The sequence below is a fragment of the Medicago truncatula genome, chromosome 4, assembly GCF_003473485.1.
Source record: "Medicago truncatula cultivar Jemalong A17 chromosome 4, MtrunA17r5.0-ANR, whole genome shotgun sequence".
NCBI lineage: Eukaryota > Viridiplantae > Streptophyta > Magnoliopsida > Fabales > Fabaceae > Medicago > Medicago truncatula.
Genome location: NC_053045.1, coordinates 33,027,773 through 33,049,163, shown reverse-complemented (window position 1 = coordinate 33,049,163; position 21,391 = coordinate 33,027,773). Strand labels below are relative to the sequence as shown.

Genomic DNA, 21,391 nt, shown 5'->3' with positions numbered 1-21,391 from the left:
ATTTTTATTTTGATTAAAATTATAAGCATAGATAATGGGAATTTTGCACTTTCATATTGTAACAAACTATACTTATCATTTTCAATGATATCAATCTTTTTTTTTTTTTTGGGTGTCCGGATTCGAAGCCCAGAACTCGCATAAACCAATTCTATTTGCCACATCTATTTTTACTCTGCACCTTTTTTCTCTGCTTATTCTTTCTTTCCTTTAACCTAATGGAGTATAGGGCTAATTCACAGCGCAGAGTAGAATGGCGACGACAAACAAGAAGACCAAAGCCAAAGTGGTCAAAAGAAAACTAGCTACTACTATTCATGATGATGGAACCAACAAAGAAGACAATAACAACAACGTTTTTGCTTCATGTTACAATAGCAACCCTTCTTCCAAAGAAGCTGAAGTCTAAAACAAAAAGTTTACAGCAACAGCAGCAATGAGAATAGAGAAAGTAGCAACTAGATCAATATGAATGTCACTGCTGACAGAGGAAGTAGGGGAAGATGGTCCTTGTGAAAGAGCTGGTGAAGAGGCAGAGACGTTAACGATAAGCTTTTGGCCACTGGCACAATGGCCTGGGATGGAACATGTAAAATAGAATACTCCAGTTCTATTTAGGGTGAATCTTACTGGTGATGGTGATGTATCTAAGAATTGGATATTCTGATTCACGTTGCAATTCTCAAAGTATGTCTGGTTCAGTTCAACAACAGTGTGGCGTCCGGTGACAAAGTTGAAAACTGTGATAGCAAATAAAATAACAAATCAGAAACTATTAATTTTAGAAACATATATGCAAAAAAGAAAAACTCACCTAGGACATCGTTTTCTTTGAATGTGATATTGGAGGCCCAATCGGAGTAAAACGAATGGCCATCTACAGGAATAATCCAACCATTCCTGCTTCCAACAATATGATCTATTGCTTCTGTGCTTCGTAGCATTGATGCTGCAAAAACAACTATAAAGAGAATTGATATATTCTTTAACTCAGACATTGATACCCTCTTTCACTAAAACTGTCAAAACTAATGATTTCTTAATCCTTTAGAAGCAACGAGAGGTATATATTTATACACAAATTATAAAAACTGATTTCCCTATTTTTACTATGTTGCAACAAACTAATAAAACAAGATTTCTTATGTGTTTTTCCTACAAAAATAAAATAAGATTTTTTTATGTTTTTATGATATTAACAAACTATACTTATCTTTTTTCAATGATACCAACAACAAACATTATTTTAGGAAAATTTGTTTAATGCTATAATTGGGATAACAAATCGTTAGTTACTCTATTTTTTGTTTAAGGTTATAATTGGGATAATGAATCATTAGTAACTATTTTTTTCTTCAACAAATTTTTATTTTTTAACACACTTTATCTCTCTTTCATAACAAACAATTATCAATAATTTAAATATTTGTACACATATTTTTTAATAATTGCAAAGCAAAATTAAAATTATTCCAACTTCACATTAATCAAAAGTTAAGAAAAAATTAACTTTCCTCAAACTTCTTTAATGAAAGTTAAGGATATTACAAGGTCATACAAGGTCATTTACATCGGGTTGAATTTGTCTTCGAGTAATACAAGGTCATAGAATAGGATCATTTACTCTCTAATAAAGGATATTACAATTTGAATCCAAGATCAATTCAAGTGTACTTAGACTACACTATTGATTTGCAACATGATCTAATCACTCTCTTTTGAGAGGATATTACAATGAATTTATACATCATGTTCTTGGTTTTTCTTAAGTTTTTCTCTTTCTAGAACACTGCCTTTTACATTTTAATTGTGGTGTTTTGAACACCAACACTTGTCTTTCTTTCTCTTGAAGTCTTCAAGTAGATCAATGATGACTTCAGGCAGATCAACAATTTTCACACTATCCATAGTTTCTCTCTTATAAGGAGAGAATACTATAGTTGAAAAAGAAGTTGGAGAATGAGACAAAAATAAAGTACAAAGAGCCATTAGATAAATTTGTAAGATATTGAATTGTTTGTGCTTTATGATTGTTGTCTTCATTAGGTTGAGTATGATCTCTTACATTTTGGATATTCACTTTGTTTTACTTGAAAGATCATTTAAGAACTTAAAGCCTTTGATCTTCAATTTGATTTTATTAAAGGATTGAAGTGTCTAGACAATTTCTTTGGAGTCTTCCTTAAAATAATCCAGAGAAACGTTTAGACACTAGGTCCTTGACTTTGACGTTGATCACCCAGAAGATCATTTAGTTACATTAATACTTAACATTAATGGTAATTAGGATATTGTTGTTAACGTTGATGTTGACCACGCAGAGGATCATCGTTTGATAGGCGGTGAATTTTGTATTGATGATCATACAATTAAGATGTATTAGTCACATTAAAATTATTTTATTTCAAATTATTAAGATCATACAATTTATGTATTGGTCACATTTAAGATGTATTTCAAATTATTAAGATCATACAATTAATCAAGCAAAATTCGACTATAGATCAACTATTCCTGCACAATGTCTGAGTTCAGCTCTTTTCCATTTCACAATCAAGTAGCATAAGGAAAAGATGTGAAAGATGTAAATACGCAACTTATGCATGGAAAACGATATCAGTCTCGATACAAGTTTAGAATTGATGTACAATAATGCACAATGGAAATGTGTACATGTATTTGGAGTTCCACTCCAAAACCCAAAACTTCCTCCCTATTAATTATATGCACAATGGGAATGTGATGGAAAATATTATCAGACATATCAGTTTTATACAAGTTTATTAGCCTTTGAGATTGAGACACAAGATGATGAAGAATAATATGGAGGTTTCTAGATATAGAGAATATTAAAGAATATTATGGAAGCTTCTAGACGCACTACTAAATAAGATAAATTAAAGCATTAGGAAAATAGTAACTTTTCTAGGTCTTTTTAGTCATATGAACTAAAGTATCCATATCTTTAGACTTTTCTTGTAATAAATGCTTCTACATCTTTCTACTTTGTAACGTGGAACCTTCCTAGAGTAGTATAAATAGGGTTCACCACCAAGTGTTTTCTCTTTGAGCAATAACATGTTCTTTGAGCAAGTTAGAGAGTTTTCTCTATTTCTCAACATTTCCTTTTGTCCTTAAGCCAAATTTGGTATTAGAGCAGGTTACGATACCTCAGAGTTGAGTTTGAGCGAAGAAATCAACAGAAAGTGAGTTTTTAAGTGAGCAAGGAGTTGCTTTCTTAAAACCTCACTTTGCGCTCATTTATTCACGAAACTAACACCGCCAACAAAACAACCACGCACCGCCACTATCTTCACCAACAAAAAAAAAAAAGATCACCAACCACCATCGTCAAAATGCCACCTAGAAAACAAAATGAGAGATCTTTGCATGAAATTGAGATGGAAGAAATGAGGCGACAAATTCAACTACTACAAGAGACCGTCAACGCCCAACGAACCTTATTGGAAGCACAACGAAGATGAAATGATGATAATGATGACCCTTGGACCACAAACTCATGGTACACACAATCTTCCTTGTAACCTTTCACTCTTTACTCTCTTATCGACTTGAGTGTCGAAGTGTTTGCAAGTACCCCTACGCAACTTGCATCATCGATGTTGATGCTCATTGAACTGCATTATTCTAATTAGGACTTGTCATATATATATATATATATATATATATATATATATATATATTATGTGTGTGTGTGGGCGCGCGCGCGTGTATGTATGTATTGTTGGCCAAATTAACAAGTTTTAATATCTAGCAGGCAGATAAGAGTAAACGCAACATTAAATTAAGAGAATTTATATTTGTACAATTATTTATGACAACTTTCTTCTTCACTCTTCTTTATTTTGATTAAAAACTGAGAGAAGTAGTTGTCCCAAATACTGTATAAAAATGATTCTACAAATATAATTTCTCATAAACTAATTACATAGTTCAATTTTTTATCCAATCAAATAAATACAATTTTTTTCTTTTTCACTTTCAATCAACCAAAATATCTACAAAAATATCTTAATCTCTCTTTTCTTTTCCTTTCTTTTTTATTGTTTATAAGATAACATAAAAATGGAACAATAAAAAAATAAAATTAAGACAAATATAATGCATTGGAAGAGTTGAGCTATTTCAAGACAAAAGCATGGCATCAGTATGACAAAAACTATCCCCACAAAAAATGATTGAATGTGGGCCATCTTAACGTGCTTTTATCACCTTCACACCAATCAAAAACGGCCACGTGTACCTTTCCCGCCGCCATCAACCTCCTACGACGTTGTCTTAACCGACACGTGCCAGACTGTCAAACGTCTCCTTACCTCGTAACAGTATCTATCTATGTGACATTTTTCTTTAATACCAATTTTACCCCTCTGTCTTTTTCTACTTCCTCTGTTTTTACAACACCAAAAGGTTATAATTGTAAAACCCAACAACCTCAAACCTCAGTACAAAACATACCACAGTAAAATTTCAGAACCCATCACACCAATTTTCTTGGAAGCGTTTTTTCATTCAAAAAGCTTCCTCCTTTCCAGCCAGAAACAAGGGAAGAAAAACCAACAAAGATCAAAACTTTATGCTACCCTTTTTTCTTCTCTGTTCTATTTGGTGTGTTTTTGTTGTTCTAAAACAATGAAGATGAAGAAAGTTAACACTTTGTTCTTGGTCTTTGTGATTCTCACACTTGTTCAATGCTCTTCAAGTAAGTTCATCTTCAAACCAAATCACTCTTCATTAGTTTTTCTTGTACTAAACCATGTTTTTTATATCATTATTGTAGCTCGTATTTATCATTCAAACATGGAAAGAGGTAGTAGAAACATAGCAAAAAGCATTGAGGTAAGTAACAACAAGAAAAAGATGAAAACTTTGTTTTTTGGTTACAAAGTTTTGAACTTTCAAAACCCTTTTTGGTTTATGTTAATAAAAAGTTTTTTTTTTTTCTTTTGATATTAGGTTGCATTTGCAAGGTTTAAGAATGAAGGTGTTACTGTTGGAACAGTAGAAGATTCAGCAAGAGAAGTTCCAACTGGACCTGACCCTCTTCATCACAACAATAACCCTTTTGAACCTTAAGTTGTTAGGTTTCATGAAATTAGCACTAGCTCTTTCATATAGCACAATATTTTGATCTATGGTTCAAGTACTTGAGTTTTTGTAGTTTATTATATATGAGCCATATGATATATCTTATGCAACATTAATTTTGTTTTTGTACAAAATCAGAAACAAAAATTACATTTGGGGTATATTAATTTTTTCAAAATTAATTTATTTTCCATAAATTTATTATTCATAGTTGTTTTAGTTCATGTGTTTGTGGCTTCATTGGTCATTGTATTTATCCTTTGAAAGAAGACAAAAAAAGCAAGAATGGAGTTCATTTCGTTGCCACATTTACAGGGAATAGTAGTGGAAGGGACTACTACAGTCTACACTGCAAATTGGTACAATTTCAGAGTTATATTAAGTTCAGCAAAATAAAGAGGAATTAGTGCAAATTAAATTAAGAGATGTGTTCTTCTGAAAGATAAATTAAGTATAGAATTTGTGGTAAGAAATTCAGATGCGCCGATATCAAAGACAGCACCTGCCCTCCATCTCACAATATTAGTCGTTTAAAGTTAATAATAAATGATGTATTGATATTGTAAAGTGACAATCATTTTAAAAAAAATAAACAGACAAAATTTGTGAGACGGAGGGAGTATATGTAATTATTTCGGTTATGTTAACTTGCATCCTTAATGCACATGTTAAGCATTCCACTAATGGTGATAATTTATTACAAATTAATATTCAATATTTTGAACAACAAAAATGCTAAAGTGCACGACAGTCTTTTTTGTGCCACATGCACGACAGTACAAAATTGCTTTCATTTTAATTTTTTGATGACTTAAAATGATCCAGTTAGTGTTTAGGTAATTAATTGTTTATAAAAAGTCACATTACAACTCTTTTTTTGCCACTTCTCTGAATCACCCAAAGCCTGGGTTTTATTATGTCTTATCTCTTTTTGGTCTTATTAATCATTGCACTTTATCCATTAATTTTGGATAAGTACCAACATTCCAATACTTATTATTGTTAAAGTGTTAAGTGAATTAAATATTTACATTTGAAGTGTTAGATTTGTTTTTACTGTGCAAATTACTTGTTGTTTCAACCTGTCGTGTGTATTCGTGTGTGCATGTGTGTCGTGCTATATAGCATGACTCTTTGAACAATAAATCAACACAATTTTTAATATGTAATTTTTATTAATAGAATTCTTAACATTGCTCTAAAGATATAAGTTAGCATTTTCCTTATATAATTAGTAGTTTAGAAAATATTTAATTCTTTCAACAATATAGCTACTAACTGGTAACTAAACGCCAATTGTAATTAAGATACACCCGTGCTAAAGCTCTTTAATTTAGACCCCAATATCTGCTTACTAATACTACCAATTAAAGATACTTCAAAATGCTAAGAACTCCCCTGCATTGCTTAAAATTTAATGAAAATACCTATCAAAAGCTAATGACCGGTAGGCTTTTAAGCATATGAAAAATGTCTAGTTACTTTCTCATAGATTTTACAATTATGGAGTATGTATAACGAGATCCAAGATACTTTGGAAAATTGCTTTTTTCCATTTTGTTTTTAATTTCTCATTTCCACCCCAAACTTCCTAAAATAACCTTAACGTAACTTAACTTATGTTGAAAATCAACATGAATTAACTTACGTTGCGACCCATTCCTGTTTTTAGGCCAACACAACAGCTATACACTTCAAACACACAATTATTTCCCTCTTCACCTCCAAAACATCCACAAGTGTGAATTTTTGGTAAAAAAAAAAAAAAAGCTTGAGCTCAAATCATTAAAAAACATCATGAAGCAAGTTTCTACGCTCATCAAACGTCAAAAATCAAGTAATGTGTCATCTTACCTATTTATATTTTGCTGGTTTTTCTGATATGTTCGGTATTCTAGAGCCCTAGACGTAGCGTGAGTTGACTCACGCTGAGGTGCAACGTGAGTTAACTCACACTGAGTGCCCAACATGAGTTAACTTGTGTAGGGGGTCAGTGTTTGAATTTTGGCACCAATTTTGTTTTTTTTTTTCCTTAGGCTTGTTACGTAAGTTATTTATAATTTTTTTATTTGTTATTTTTTATTCGATAGATATAGTGGTGGTTGAAAATGTGTTGGATGATGGTGTTGAGCTAAAACCGGCCATTATTGAAGTTTTCATTGATGTCAAACCTATCATTGAAGCTTCAGTTGATGTCAAACCTTCCATTGAAGCAAAACCTATCGATGTTTCCAAACTTCGTGATAACGAAGTAAACACCACCTCATTTTTTCCACAAATGATTGATGGCGAGAGCGAGATGATTTGCTTGGTTGGGTTCGTCGACAAACGGAAAGCGAGGGATTTACTATATCTATAGATAAATCCAATATAAAAAGTCTAATGTTGACGTTGCAATGTGAAAGGAGTGGTGTATACAAACTACCAAAGATGAAGAAAAAGTAGAACCTTGAAGGCATGGGCTCAAGGAAATGTGATTGTCCGTTAAAGATGTGTGGTTACTTTGAGAAGAAGACAAATGAATGGTGGTTGGCCATTCTTAATGGAGTTCGCAACCATGAGTTGGAGCCAAGGTCAGACTGTCACCTTCTTGCGGGTAGACTAAGAGAGGAGGGGAAGAAAAGAGTTGTTGACGTGACAAAGAGTTTGGCGTTGCCTAGGAATATTCTCACGAATTTGAAGGAAAAAAACAAAGAAAGTATGACAAATATAAAATGCGTGTGCAATGCACGTTCTAGATGGCAAAGTCTATAAGAGGTGACAAGACGAAGATACAAATCAATTTCACAAGAACAAATTGTGAGCAAACCACTCTTGAAGATATATTTTTTGCTCATCTGGAGTCTATTAATTTGCTAAACAGTTTTTCGACCATTTTAGCCATGTACTTTACTTATAAAACTAATATGTATAGAATGCCATTATTTAAGATTGTTGGTGTTACCTCTACCAACATGACATATTCTGTTGCTTTTTCCTTTCTTGCCTCTGAAAAATAAAGTAATTTTACTTAGGTTATGGAGATGTTGGTTGGTCATTTATCCTCAAAACTCAATATGTCTAAGGTGGTTGTCATTGTTAGGGACAATGCTCTGATGATTGTTGTTGCCAAAGTTCTCTCTGAAACTGCCGCTTTACTTTGTTATTTTCATATTGAAAAGAATGTAAGGGCTAAATGAATCACGGAATGTAGAGTCAAATCGAAGTCGATGGATGTAAAAGTTGATGGGAGAGAAGTGAAAAAAGTGAAGGATGTGAAAACAAGTGACGTAGTTAACAACATCATGAGAGTTTGGGATGATGTGGAGCAAAGAAAAGGGTGAGGTCTACACCAATAGAGTCGTTTCTTCCATTGTATTAGTTTCAGAATTATACATTTGTATGTCTTTGACCGTTAAGAGTATCCTAAAAAGATACCCTTATAAGCCTTCAAGTCATATTTCTTTAGACATACTTTATTGTTTTGTTGTTTAGAATGAAACATGTACATCCAAACTTATGAAAGTAAAATATGTTTGGTCTTCTTCCTTTGAATAGCTCATATGAAATTTTGATCAGTTTATGTCTGATGTATATTATATTTTAAACATAACATGTAGTGTTTACAACTTCTGCCCAAAATTCTTAGTCATATCAGTTTCATGAATCATGGTTCTAACCATTTCTTGTAAAGATTTATTCTTTCTCTCTACAACCATATTTAGTTGCAGAGTTCTAGGAGAATAGAATTTATGAAGAATTCCATGGTTTTCACAAAATTTTCAAATGATTCATTTTCAAATTCTCTTTCACGATCACTTCTAACTTTCAGAATTTTTAATTCCTTTTCATTTTATACTTGAGTACAAAAGATACTAAACACATTATATCTCTCATCTTTAAAAATTCAAGAGGTATATATAGAGGTAGATTCAATGTTATTTAGTTTAAAAATTTCTTAGAAATCTTCCCCTTTTGGCATGCTCCACAAAGAACATCTGAGTGATATTTCAAGTCTGGAAGACCTTTGACAAGTTTTTACTTGCAAAGTTTAGAGATTAATCTCCAATTAGCATGTCCTAAACGTCTATGCCAAAGTCATTTTTCATCACTCATTGATAGAAGACAAACTATATTATAATCATCCAATTCAGAGAAATTATTTTTATAAACATTGTCTTTACTCTTTCTAGTAAACCCAATGGATTTGTCAGAATCATGTGCAGTTGTTCTTATTAAACATCATTTCATAACCACTATCACAAAATTGATTTCAGATAAGTAAGTTTTGTTTTAGTCCATCAACTAACCAAACATTATTCATAGAGATAGGAATTATTACCAATAGTCTATGTAACAATAATCTTGCCTTTATGGTTTCCTCCAAATCTCTGAGTTCCCACCTCTTTCAATGTTATGGTCTGAAACATATTCTTTTCTCCTGTCATGTATCGTGAGAAGGCATTGTCTAGGTACCATGATTTAAGCTTTGATTCTCAGGTAAAACATATCTCAAGCATAGAAAATTTTAGACTTAAGTACCCATATAAAATGTAGCCATTTGTTTTTGTTAAAAAAAAAAAACTTGACTATTTTTGTGTAAATTTTCATCAATAAAAATACTTTTTTTATTGAGGACCAATAAAAAAAATACTTTTATTCTCTCCTTTATTCTTTCCTTCCTAATATTTTTTCTCTCCTCTCGATAATTTAACTTTCTATTTTTTCACTAATAATTATTTCTTTTTGTTTTCTCTATTTTTATTATTAAAATTTACAAGATATAAAATTTAATTGCTTTTATGTAAAGTCTCTTAATTCAATAAAATTACTATTGTTCTACATTCCCCCTCTTCCTTCTCTTTTTCTATAGCTTAGGGATTTATTACTTATATCTTATACATCGAATGTTCTCATATCATATTGTTCTAATCTCTACAATTTTCACAATTTCAACTCAAAATCATAAACAACTTTTGTCATGTTGCCTTAAAAAAATAATCTTTTATGTAAGTTTACTGATTTAAAATCACAACCTTTTGTAGAAGACAATTAGTTGTTTTTTACATTTACTAGTAATAGACCCGCGTGTTATTACGAAAATTATTGTCAGAATCAACATATAAGATAATAAATTGAAGGGAAATGATTAAAAGCACGACACATTTTTTCGTGCATATCCCACAATTGATTTTGCATTTGACAAGTCAACTATATTAAATTCTAAAATCATTTTGTTCCCTTTTACGAAGGGCTTACTGTTAACTACCAAAGCTCTAAAATTGTCTAATGGTGGAAAACAAAGCTCTGTTCTCAACGAAAAACACAACCATCAAACTCCTTTTATTCCTCCCATGCGACTCCACTGTACAGTCACCTGCATCGTAACCCCGTAGACAGTCACCAGTTTCTCCGGTTTTACCCCATCCTCTGATGTCGGTGAAAGAGGTGTCGCAGTAGCAAATCGTAGTCACAATTAGGTAAAAACGACGAGACATGAATGAGTGGGTAAAAACGACGAGACTATAAATCCTTGAAACAAGCCAATCATATTTTTGAAAGAAAAATACCATAAATCATGATTCATGAAGAAAGCTATCACAACAATCCGATAAAGAGAGAGGAGGATAAAAATGTGAGTGGGTGATAGACAAAGAGAGGTTGTTGTATCAAAATTTATATTATTTTATTTGTTGAAAATCCATAAAGTCTCTGACCATGAGTAATGAAAATTTGCGTTGTCGTGCATGTCGTGTGGCTAAACTGTCGTGCGATATAGCATTACTCTAAATTGAAAGGGTTTAAGTAATACAAAAAATTCGGTCAAATATAATTTGAATAGAAAATACTTTTACTCAACAAACTAACTATCCATAGTCAACTTCCAAAAGTTAGAACAACTTGTAAATGCTTAAACTTGGACAAAAGTTGTTGAATATATTACTATAAGCATATAATATAGGTGAAAATATATTACAAACTATAAGTTTTCAAAAACTTCTTTGAAAACGACATTGATGGTATATGTTTGATCTTCGTTGTCAAGTATTACTATCTTCGGTTTTTTTGCTCTTTACCTTTGATATTGTCACATACAATTTGATCATGACTAAACACACTCGCCATGGAGACTGTGTAGGGGTTATCTCCATTATGAGGATATATACAATTCCTCCAATGTTCTTACATTAAATAACCTTTGCTTCAATAACATGGTACTATTGCTCCACAATTTTTGTTTTGGTTGTAGTAATTTAGGAACTTGGCTGCATAGCTTTCCCAAAGATTAGTTATTTTTAATGTTATTTTCGAATATGTTTAATATATATATATATATATATATATATATATATATATATATATATATATAATGTATGAAGCATACTTAATACATTTTCGTAAAATTAAGTTTTTTCTTTCTTCTCGATAATTTTCCTTCATTATATCGTATTTTAATTTTCTTTCTCGTTTTTTCTGTCTCAATAATTTAATGTTATGAACAACTTTTGAGATTGTTCATTAATGGAGGAAAATTACTCTAAAAGTGACTAAAAGCTATAACTATAACTATTTTTTTTTTATAAGGCCAAGAGAAAGGTTGGGCATCCGGGAGAGTCTAAAGCATCCCAACTAAGTTGACACCCAACAGACACCCTATCCTCTACCGCCTTTCCAACTATAACTATTCTAACAAACTATTTCTTCATTCATTTATTTTGATTATGATTACAATGACCAATCCATTATTTATAGTATTGACATTTCAATGACTCGTCACAAATGATCTCTCTAGATCCTTTTAAAACATGATGACTCACCTCTAAAATATGTATAATTCAATTAACTCATCATAATCTTTAATCTAGTTGAGCTATTATATTCTATTGGGTCTATCTTAGATCTTTACATTCCATTGGTCTTGCACAAACACCTTACCTTATCATCAAGGTGGTAATTAAATAGCTCACATCATACTCATTCTTCATAGCATTCAATTCCACTTCAATTGGACTTTGATGTTTAACATATTTGACCCATGACATTTAACCATCTATTTCTTCACTTACTAAATATTTTCTAACATTTGATTGTTCTTTTTTATTTTTGGTAGAGAAGAATATATTATTGTTTTGTCTATTCTTTATTATTAAAATTGTCAAGAGTCGAAAAAATTACTAAAATTTACAATATTTAAAATTTTAGCACTTTTATGTCAATCATAATTGTTTAAAATTATAGTTTCTCTACAAATTTTTTTTTTCTGTCTCGTTATTTCTATCAAATATTATCTTATAGTATTATTCTCTATAGGTTTTCAAATTCAAACTCAAACTCAAAAACAACTTTAATGTAAAGAAAAGTGGTGAAGAGTAATCTATAAAATTAGATTAACTAATTTGACAAATGAATCTCAATTTACTGCTCAATAGGTGTTGATGGCCCATTATTATTCTCATAATCCATCAGTTTGTTAGTATAAAATAGGCTTAATTACTTTTTTTGTCCTCTAACTATTTAATTGGTATTGGATTGGTCCTCTAACTAAAAATTGATTTATTTTGATCCTCTAAGTTTCTCACCGTTACTACATTTAGTCCTTTCTGTTAGTTTTATTCAAATAAACGTTAGGGTTTGTGTTATGTGGGTGTCTGACCTCCTGTTTCACACATACATATGAACCATAACAGTTACCAATAATATTAGTCACTATTTAATCATAATACATTAACAAGACATGTGACCAAAATGATACTAATAAATAAAGTTAGAGGACGCACATAACACAAACTCTAACGTTTATTTGAATAAAACTAACAGAAAGGACTAAATGTAGTAACGGTGAGAAACTTAGAGGACCGAAATAAATCAATTTTTAATTAGAGGATCAATCCGATACCAATTAAATAGTTAGAGGACCAAAAATGTAATTTAACCTATAAAATATCTAGTTAAGCTCTTTTGTTCTTCTTATATTTATACTATCCCACGATCACTACATACGGTTGCTGATATAAAACTTGATATATTTGTGTCACTTGTCATCAATCAAAAGACTTTCACTCTATCCTATTTTAATCTATCGCCTCCTATTTGGCTCTGGTTAGCCAAAGAACAATAATATTTCAGTTTAGCAGAAAGACAATATTATCGTCTTCTACATTTATGACAAGTGTTTTTTTCTCCAATTTATTTCTTAAAAGAAATAGTTACAGCATTAACTTCTTTTAGATTGTGACTACATGTCTTTTTAATGTCAAAAATATATATATATATTTAAAAAAAAACTTTTGTACATTTTTATTCATTCTAAAAAGTGATCTGTTTTAATTTAGACAAAATTAAATAATGAGTTTTTCTATTTATACCCCATATATTTCTGGTTACACCCAAATTTTCTTAAAAGTTTTTTAAAATACCAAAATTGCCCTTTTATATAAATTATCTTAATATCTTGATTTCATTCATTGTCACTATAAAATTCCACTATCTTTCACCCTAAAACGATCAATCAAACCTGATGTTCAATCAATCTCTGTTATGGAAGATTAAAGAGTGAATCAAAATATTTTTCATCCATACTCGATTGCGAATTTCTTCTTCTTTTTCAATAATGCTAGTTTCAATTTTCTTCTTGTTCAACTGTACTGTACAACGATTTCAATTTTACATTGTTGAGGTTAACTTAAATTCAGTTTAAGTAGGTTCATGTAAACTTAGTTTACATGACTTACTTAAACTGAGTTTAAGTATGTACACTTAAACGCAGTTTACATGACTTACTTAAACTTAGTTTACATGTACATACTTAAATTGAGATTACGTAGAATCATTGAGCAAGGTTGAACTTTTAGATGTACACTTAAAGTGAGTTTAAATATGTACACTTAAACTCAGTTTACATGACCCACTTAAACTAAGTTTACATGACTTGCTTAAACTGAGTTTAAGTATGTACACTTAAACTCAATTTACATGACCTACTTAAACTAAGTTTACATGACCTACTTAAACTAAAGAGGGGTTTTGGGGTGTAACCGACAAAAAGGAAGAGGCTTTTTGAAACTTAAATTTTATGAAAGAGTAATTTTGTCATTTTGGGGTGTAACCAGGATTAAACAAGGTGTAATTAGAAAAACTCTTAAATAATTCATCATTTAACTTAATTTTAAGTATAGTCTGTTATCTTTTTTTTATCCTTTTTTATTTTTTGTCTCAAATAAATAAATTAAATTGATTTTTTTTTTTATACATACCAAATAATAAGGAAAATAAATACAATATATGTTTTCGACTGGCCCAAGGCCCAACCCGACTAAGCTCAAGTCTGACCAGAGTCGACGAAGCAGACGATACCATACAATAGACACACCCATACTATAGCCACACTCTCTCTTGAACCCTTGACTGATTTAGGCGTCGGAGCACATGCAGGTACACAACCTCCCTCTGATGGAGTACGACCCACGACTGACGATGCAATAGAGCAAGGCTTACGACAGACATAACAAAGATCAATCCCCTAACACAACAGACCTCATCCAACCAACTATCTTCTTAGATCCAACCAGATCAATGTCGACTTTACTTGGGAGGACACTCCTCAACTGAAATAATCACTTCAACTGAATATATGGTGAATACTAGATCTAATAGGAGTCGTCATTCCTCCTCCTTTGTCTCAGACCCTTGTACCAGGTCAGCTACTTCTCTAAGCTTTGTGGAGCCTTTTCTCTTTAGGACTGAGGTATGAAGCTATATCTCCTATGATGGTCCAATGTTTATAATAAACTAGTGAGAAATCGTGTGTATATTATATTCCAAGTTTTAACAAATTCATTTTTTTACCTTTCCTAATAATTTAATAATGTATTATTATTATTATTATTATTATTATTTATTTTGAGAGAATAATAATAATAATTATTATTATTATTATTATTATCATTATTATTATTATTATTATTATTATTATTATTATTATTATTATTATTTTGGAGGTAGTAATGTATTATTTATCTTCCAATTTTTTTCTCTCTCCTCTAAATAATTTAACCTTATTATTTTTATATTACTAAAAATTTCTTATATTTTATAGCTTTCTCTATTCCTTATTATTCAAAACTACAATATATAAAATTTAAGTCCTTTTATTTCAAGTGTTGTAATTCTATAAAATAATTTTTTTTTCTCTACATGCCCCTTTTTCTTTCAATAATTTAGAATTTTACTAGTTATTATTTTTTTTTTATATCAAATATGTCTTATATCAAACTATTTTATGCAATTGTTCAAACTGAAGCTCAAATTCACAAACCAATTTGAGGTAAGTTTAGTTATTTAAAATCACAACTTTTCGTAGAGACAATTACCTCTTTTTGATACTTATATATGTGAAACAAATCAAATTTTAACTAATACATGTAAAAAACACTAAAACATAAGTGACTTATGCTAAAGCACAAGCACCTTACTAGTAATATTAAAAATCACCTAATTTGACAAACACAACCGAATTTATGTCTCAATAGGTGTTGATGGCCCATTATTATCACAATGAGTCAAATTTTTACTATGCATTATATATTATCTAACAAGGCTCTTTTGTTCATATATTTATCTTGTCCCATGATCACTATAAATAATGTTGATTGAATTCAGATTTTACTACAATTAAACTCCAAGTAAATCAACCATGAAAACTAAACCGTTGATCTTCGTGTTCTTTCTTTGCCCGCTAATTATCATCTCTGTTATGGCAATCGATTCATCGAAAGGTGCGAATGAATGTGTTTGTATCAATATATATTTGTTTCCGCAATTGCTTTACTCTTTTATTATATTTAATAAATGTGTTTGTTTGATTTGTAGTTGGTGAAACTGAAAACTCCAAAAACAAAATTGGGGTAGAAAGAGTTGAGGATGGACACAATGGAGACCATGAAGGAGGAAATGTTGATGGATTATTTGAAAATATTATACATCGGATGGTAGATAAATTGTTGGGAGGAGGAAAACGTAGAGAAGCTAGAAGAGGGAGAAATAGAGGCAATTGGGGAGGAGGAAACGAATATAGTTCGGTAAGAGGAGGATATGAAGGACCTGGAGGAGGATATGAAGGTCGTGGAGGAGAAGAAGGAGGTTGGGAAGCAGGAGTACATGAAGAAAATTTTGAAAGAGGAGAAAATGAAGAACCCGGTTTGGGGTGAGAAGAAAGAAGCAGCAAAATAAATGGTGGGTGCTTGAAGCATCCATGAAAATCAAACAAATGTGTGTATTTTATTTCATGAAGTATGAATAAGAAGAAAATTGTTTTTCCCACTTCACACAATGCTAAGAAACACCGTAAAATCACAAGTTTAACCTCAAATTCCATCCATCAACAATTAACTGCCAATAAAGTTATATTGGTAATTTTGTGGTGTTTCATTACAACCTTTGATGTGGGAACATCAATTTTCAAATAAGAAAAAATGCACTTTATTTTACTCCATGTTCGGTCTTTAATAGGATCACTATTTTCCGCTTAAATTAAATTGTCTTTCATTAAAATCCTTAGATTGTACCACCTATATCATTATGTTCAAATAGATAAGATGTACCACCATTACATGTCATGTTATTTTATTCAACGAGATATTTTAATTTCAATAATTAGTTTTAACATGTTATATGACTCAATATTATAAATTACTAGGAGAATAAATATGTTTAGGCATTTTTTTTAATGCAAAATAAAGAAATATTGAAAAACATGGTACAATGGATACTATAACCCATTACAAAATAATTAAGAACCAAAATAAATAAGCCAAAAATATTGATAAAAAACACTTGAAAACAAAATGTTATGAATACAACAAAATAAGTGGAAGAATGTAAGACCCGTAATTTAGATATGACTAAATCTAGGGCTTTGTGTTTTGTCTTGATATTTACTTTATTATTAAATGAATTTATGAAATATTCTGACGTTGTCGGAATTTCAAGATTTGTTTTCTATTGATTTTGAAAAAAATGAGCTAGATATGTACCTGATGTTTAAATTTTCAACGGACCAAGAGCACCATAAAAATTTAAAGCTGAGTTTTATACATTGTTATAATGGGAAGATAATCCCATTACATTTCTCCAAATATTGGAAATGAAATTTTTGTCTAAAGTTATTTTAATTTCAAAATCATTGTTGTGAATGGGAAAGTTGTTGAGCAAGTTAACTATGTGAGGTCTACAATTGACTCATATATGCTATTTTGTTCTATTATGTATGATTAAGTATGGTTTTAACAATGTTTGCTAAGCATGAAAAAATAAATGAATATATTTCTGTGACTTGTGTTATGTAAAATGCTATGATTCAGTGTTTTCTAAATCTTGTGCATTTTTTGTGATTTTGAGATTCTGGTAGAATTGAATATGAATTTGCCTGCTAATGAAATATTATTGGACCTTGAAAGTCCTTAATACTCATTTAGGAAATTTATTTGTCGTTCAGGTGTTTTTTGGAAATTTAGTGGTATTAGAGCTGCTAGTTGAGTAAATTTTTTAAAAGAAAATATTAGAGAATGTATAGTAATTTTTTAGTAATGAGACAATTCTAAGATGTTTGAGACCGATTACAAGTTTATCAGAATTAGAATAGAACTTTATCAACTATGTGTATGCATTAAAACAACCGGTCCAATTTATTTTTGAAAACCAAAACATTATATATATATATATATACCACTTTTTCTCATAAATCAAAAACACTTATTTCTCTCATTTCCACAACAACGCATTCCCCCACCATTACGAATCACACAAAAGAGAAATCAAAATGAAGCCCTCGACGATTCGATTCCTACCTTCCTACGCGTGATTCACTGCTATTCGATGTGGTATTCCTCCCCTTTTTCTCCCTTTAAAGTGCAGGTTTGAGTGTTTTGTGTGTAATCGACGTCGAGTTTTAATTTTCTTGACTTGTGGTATGTATTAATGTTGTTGGGTAAGACTGTATGAGTAAAGATCTGCAAAAATATTTAGGATCCGACTATTTTAAAATTTTAGAATTTTTAGAAAAGTGTCCAAATATGAATTTCATTTAATATTTATGATTTAGATGAGTAAATGAGTTGATTCAACCGATTGGTTTTCGAAAAATAATGTTGGGTTAAAACAACTGTGACTTTGAGGGTTATTTTTTCATCATTTTTGGAATGTTGAACTGTGAAAACAAATTGACCAATAAATTCGCCTCGTCGAGACGTTTGAAATGAACCTATGATTTGCGATGTTCCAATGAAGAATGAATTTTTGAAATAAAGGACGTTTGAGGTAGAGCATGAAGTGACTGCTGACACTGCCAACATTAAAATTTAAAAATGACTGAGATGCTATGTTGTGAAAATATTTTGTCTGTGAGTTTGTGTTAGGTTGACTGAGTCAGAGACTCTGATATTCAATGTAAACACAAAGGAAACTCTGCCAAAATTCTTCAGAATCATTTTCTTAGTTTTTGTGTGGTTTTAAAGATGTTTCAAAATGGAAAATATTTTGAAGTTTCATCTGGACATGATAAATATTTTTTCAACTGTTTTGATCTCTTTAAGATATATTGAGAGACTTAAAGCATTTGAGAAAATATTCCCTTGCGTGATTTTAAGGAAAATTGATATATTATTCAGTTTCGTTGAAATATTTGAAAATAATTAGCTCGAAGGGTTATAAGTCAATCCTATTTTAGATGCTTACGTGTGTAGCGCACTACGTTGTAAGGAATACTTTGCTCAGGTAAAGGCACTCTCTTGAAACACCATAATTCTTAAATGTCTAGAAATATAGTCATTCCTTTTTTGCATTTCAAGAGGTAACAATTCTATCATAAATTCATGTCAAAGGAAAGGAAATCGAAATTTTTTTATGATATGTTGAGTGAATGTGTTTTCCCAACGATAATGTTTATGCTATCAATATGATTATGATCTATTTATGTGCTTTGCTTTCATAAATCTGTGAAATGCCTGTTGATTTGTGAAATGTTATTTCATATGATTTGAAAGAATTATGTGAATTGCCGGTTGAGGCATGTTATGATTACTACATAAGATGAGTTGATATGTAAGTTGTTTCATTACCATAGATTGAGAATCATATGCTCATTCATTTCATGGTACAATGCTCGTCAGTTTGGGCTGCTCCGTGATCGTGAACCAGAGGTTGGGACACTGGTTGGATATTCGTGATCGTAAATCTAATTTTATTGAGTTTGTGTCAAATCTCTGTATGTTCATACATTTCATGGTACATTGTTCATTATGCTAGGCTGCCCCGTGATCATGAACAGGAGACAACGAAACTGGTTGGATATCCATGATTTTGAATCCAATTTTATTGAGCTTGTGTCATTGGAGATTTGCACACAATAGTGGGGGTGTGCCTACTAGTCCTCTTTGGAGTGGTATATTTTTAGCAAGGGGGTGTCTTACGATTCTCTTGAATTTTATTATCAACGATTAGATTTTTTTATTTTATCCTTGAAACCAAAAATATAATCAAATCCTTAATTTTTATGCAATATCTACAATTAGTATAAAATTTATGTTTATATTTTATGGTATATATCCATTAAAAGTATAATAATTATACATTTTTAATACTTACATATATATTATTCTCTCAAAAAAAAAAAAACTTACGTATATATTATCTTGTCAAAAAAAAAACTTACATATATATTAAAGAAAAGCGTACCAATAAGATATACAATCAATATCTTAAAAGTTAGATTTATATTCAATAAAAGAATATTTTTACCTTAGACACTAATAATATTCATACCTAATTTTAGAAAATTTGTCAAAAAAAAAATATTTTTAGAATTGAAAAATAGGAACAATAATTGGAAAAAGGAATTGAAATGAGAATTGGAATATTTATATAATAAATATTTAATTAGTAGAAATTATTTTTTTTGACAAGAATTAGTAGAAAATTTATTCCTATATTTTATAGAAAATGTCATTTTTAAAGTATAGTAATTATGCATTTTGTAATAATTACAAATATACTAAAAAAAAAACATTTAGGTAAACGACACTAAAATAAAGTTTGATCAAATCTTAATCAATTTTGATTTTAAATTATAGTAATTGAAATATTTAAATTAGAAATTATTAATATACAAAATATATGTTTTTATATATTTTCCTAACAAAGAAAAATATGATCAAATCCTAGTATTAAGAAAAATATTTAATTAGTAGAAAATTTATGTTTATGTTTTATTGTATATATCCTTTAAAAGCATAATAATTATACATTTTTAATACATACAAATATTTTAATAAAAAAACACCAATAAGGTAAACAAATAATTATATAATAAAATAGGATGAAAAAATTGGATTTCATTCTATACAATAAAATTTTTACATTAAAATTTTAAAAAATACATGAATCTGATAGGATTATAATATGCTCTAAAGGATTTTAGAATTGAAAAAGTGGAAGAATAATTGGATTGGAGATGGTTGGTAGTGGCAGTGAGAAAGGTAGAGGTAAAGGGATCGAAATGGGAGTTGGAATAGGAAGGAGTGATGGAAATCAAACAGTGATGATAACTGGTGTTAGCAAGGGCCTCGGAAGGGCTCTTGCAATTGAATTGGCTAATCGCGGCCACACCATTATCGGATGTTCTCGTGATCATGACAATAAGCTCGACTTCCTTCAATCTCAACTTCCCAGCACCAATCATCATCTATTCATCAGCGTTGATGTTAGGTGCAATTACAACGTTGAAGAGATGGCACACATTGTTATGGAGAAAAAAGGAGGTCCTCCAGATATTATAGTGAACGGCGCTGGCGTCATTAACAAGAACAGTAAGATGTGGGAGGTTCCCTCTGAAGAGTTTGATTCGGTGATGGATACCAACTTGAAAGGTACTGCCAATGTGTTGAGGCACTTCATTCCTCTAATGATCGCCAAGAACAAGAATGAAATGGGAGGGATAATAGTGAACATGTCTTCTGGTTGGGGAAGATCAGGTGCAGCACTTGTAGCACCTTATTGTGCATCCAAATGGGCAATTGAAGGACTCACTAAGTCTGTTGCTGAAGAGTTGCCTAAAGGAATGGCAGTAGTGGCACTGAATCCAGGAGTCATCAACACTGACATGCTTGCTTCATGCTATGGTGCTTCCTCATCGCTTTATCAATCCCCAGAATCATGGGCTTCAGAGGCAGCCACCAAGATACTCAATCTTACACCTGCAGACAATGGTGCTTCTCTCTCTATTTGAAGTCTCCTAGCTACATGATTGATT

General features: G+C 30.7%; 4 protein-coding genes across 4 annotated transcripts; 3 read left to right on the top strand and 1 right to left on the bottom strand.

Moving 5' to 3' along the window:
• Positions 1–367: 367 nt before the first annotated feature.
• Positions 368–998, bottom strand: LOC25492616 (mavicyanin). Its single transcript, XM_013600783.2, has 2 exons — positions 815–998; positions 368–740 (listed from the first exon to the last, which is right to left on the bottom strand). The coding sequence occupies exons 1-2, from the start codon at positions 996–998 to the stop codon at positions 406–408; spliced, it is 519 nt and encodes a 172-aa protein (XP_013456237.1). The 3' UTR covers positions 368–405.
• A 3,442-nt stretch (positions 999–4,440) lies between these two features.
• On the top strand, positions 4,441–5,187 carry LOC25492615 (CLAVATA3/ESR (CLE)-related protein 40). The gene is made up of 3 exons (XM_013600782.3): positions 4,441–4,723; positions 4,802–4,860; positions 4,978–5,187. The coding sequence occupies exons 1-3, from the start codon at positions 4,654–4,656 to the stop codon at positions 5,095–5,097; spliced, it is 249 nt and encodes an 82-aa protein (XP_013456236.1). The 5' UTR covers positions 4,441–4,653; the 3' UTR covers positions 5,098–5,187.
• A 10,541-nt stretch (positions 5,188–15,728) lies between these two features.
• Positions 15,729–16,740, top strand: LOC25492612 (glycine-rich protein 3). The gene is made up of 2 exons (XM_024781538.2): positions 15,729–15,863; positions 15,958–16,740. The coding sequence occupies exons 1-2, from the start codon at positions 15,782–15,784 to the stop codon at positions 16,293–16,295; spliced, it is 420 nt and encodes a 139-aa protein (XP_024637306.1). The 5' UTR covers positions 15,729–15,781; the 3' UTR covers positions 16,296–16,740.
• Positions 16,741–20,587: 3,847 nt separating this feature from the next.
• Positions 20,588–21,391, top strand: LOC25492611 (NADPH-dependent pterin aldehyde reductase). The gene has a single exon (XM_013600778.2). The coding sequence runs from the start codon at positions 20,594–20,596 to the stop codon at positions 21,365–21,367; it is 774 nt and encodes a 257-aa protein (XP_013456232.1). The 5' UTR covers positions 20,588–20,593; the 3' UTR covers positions 21,368–21,391.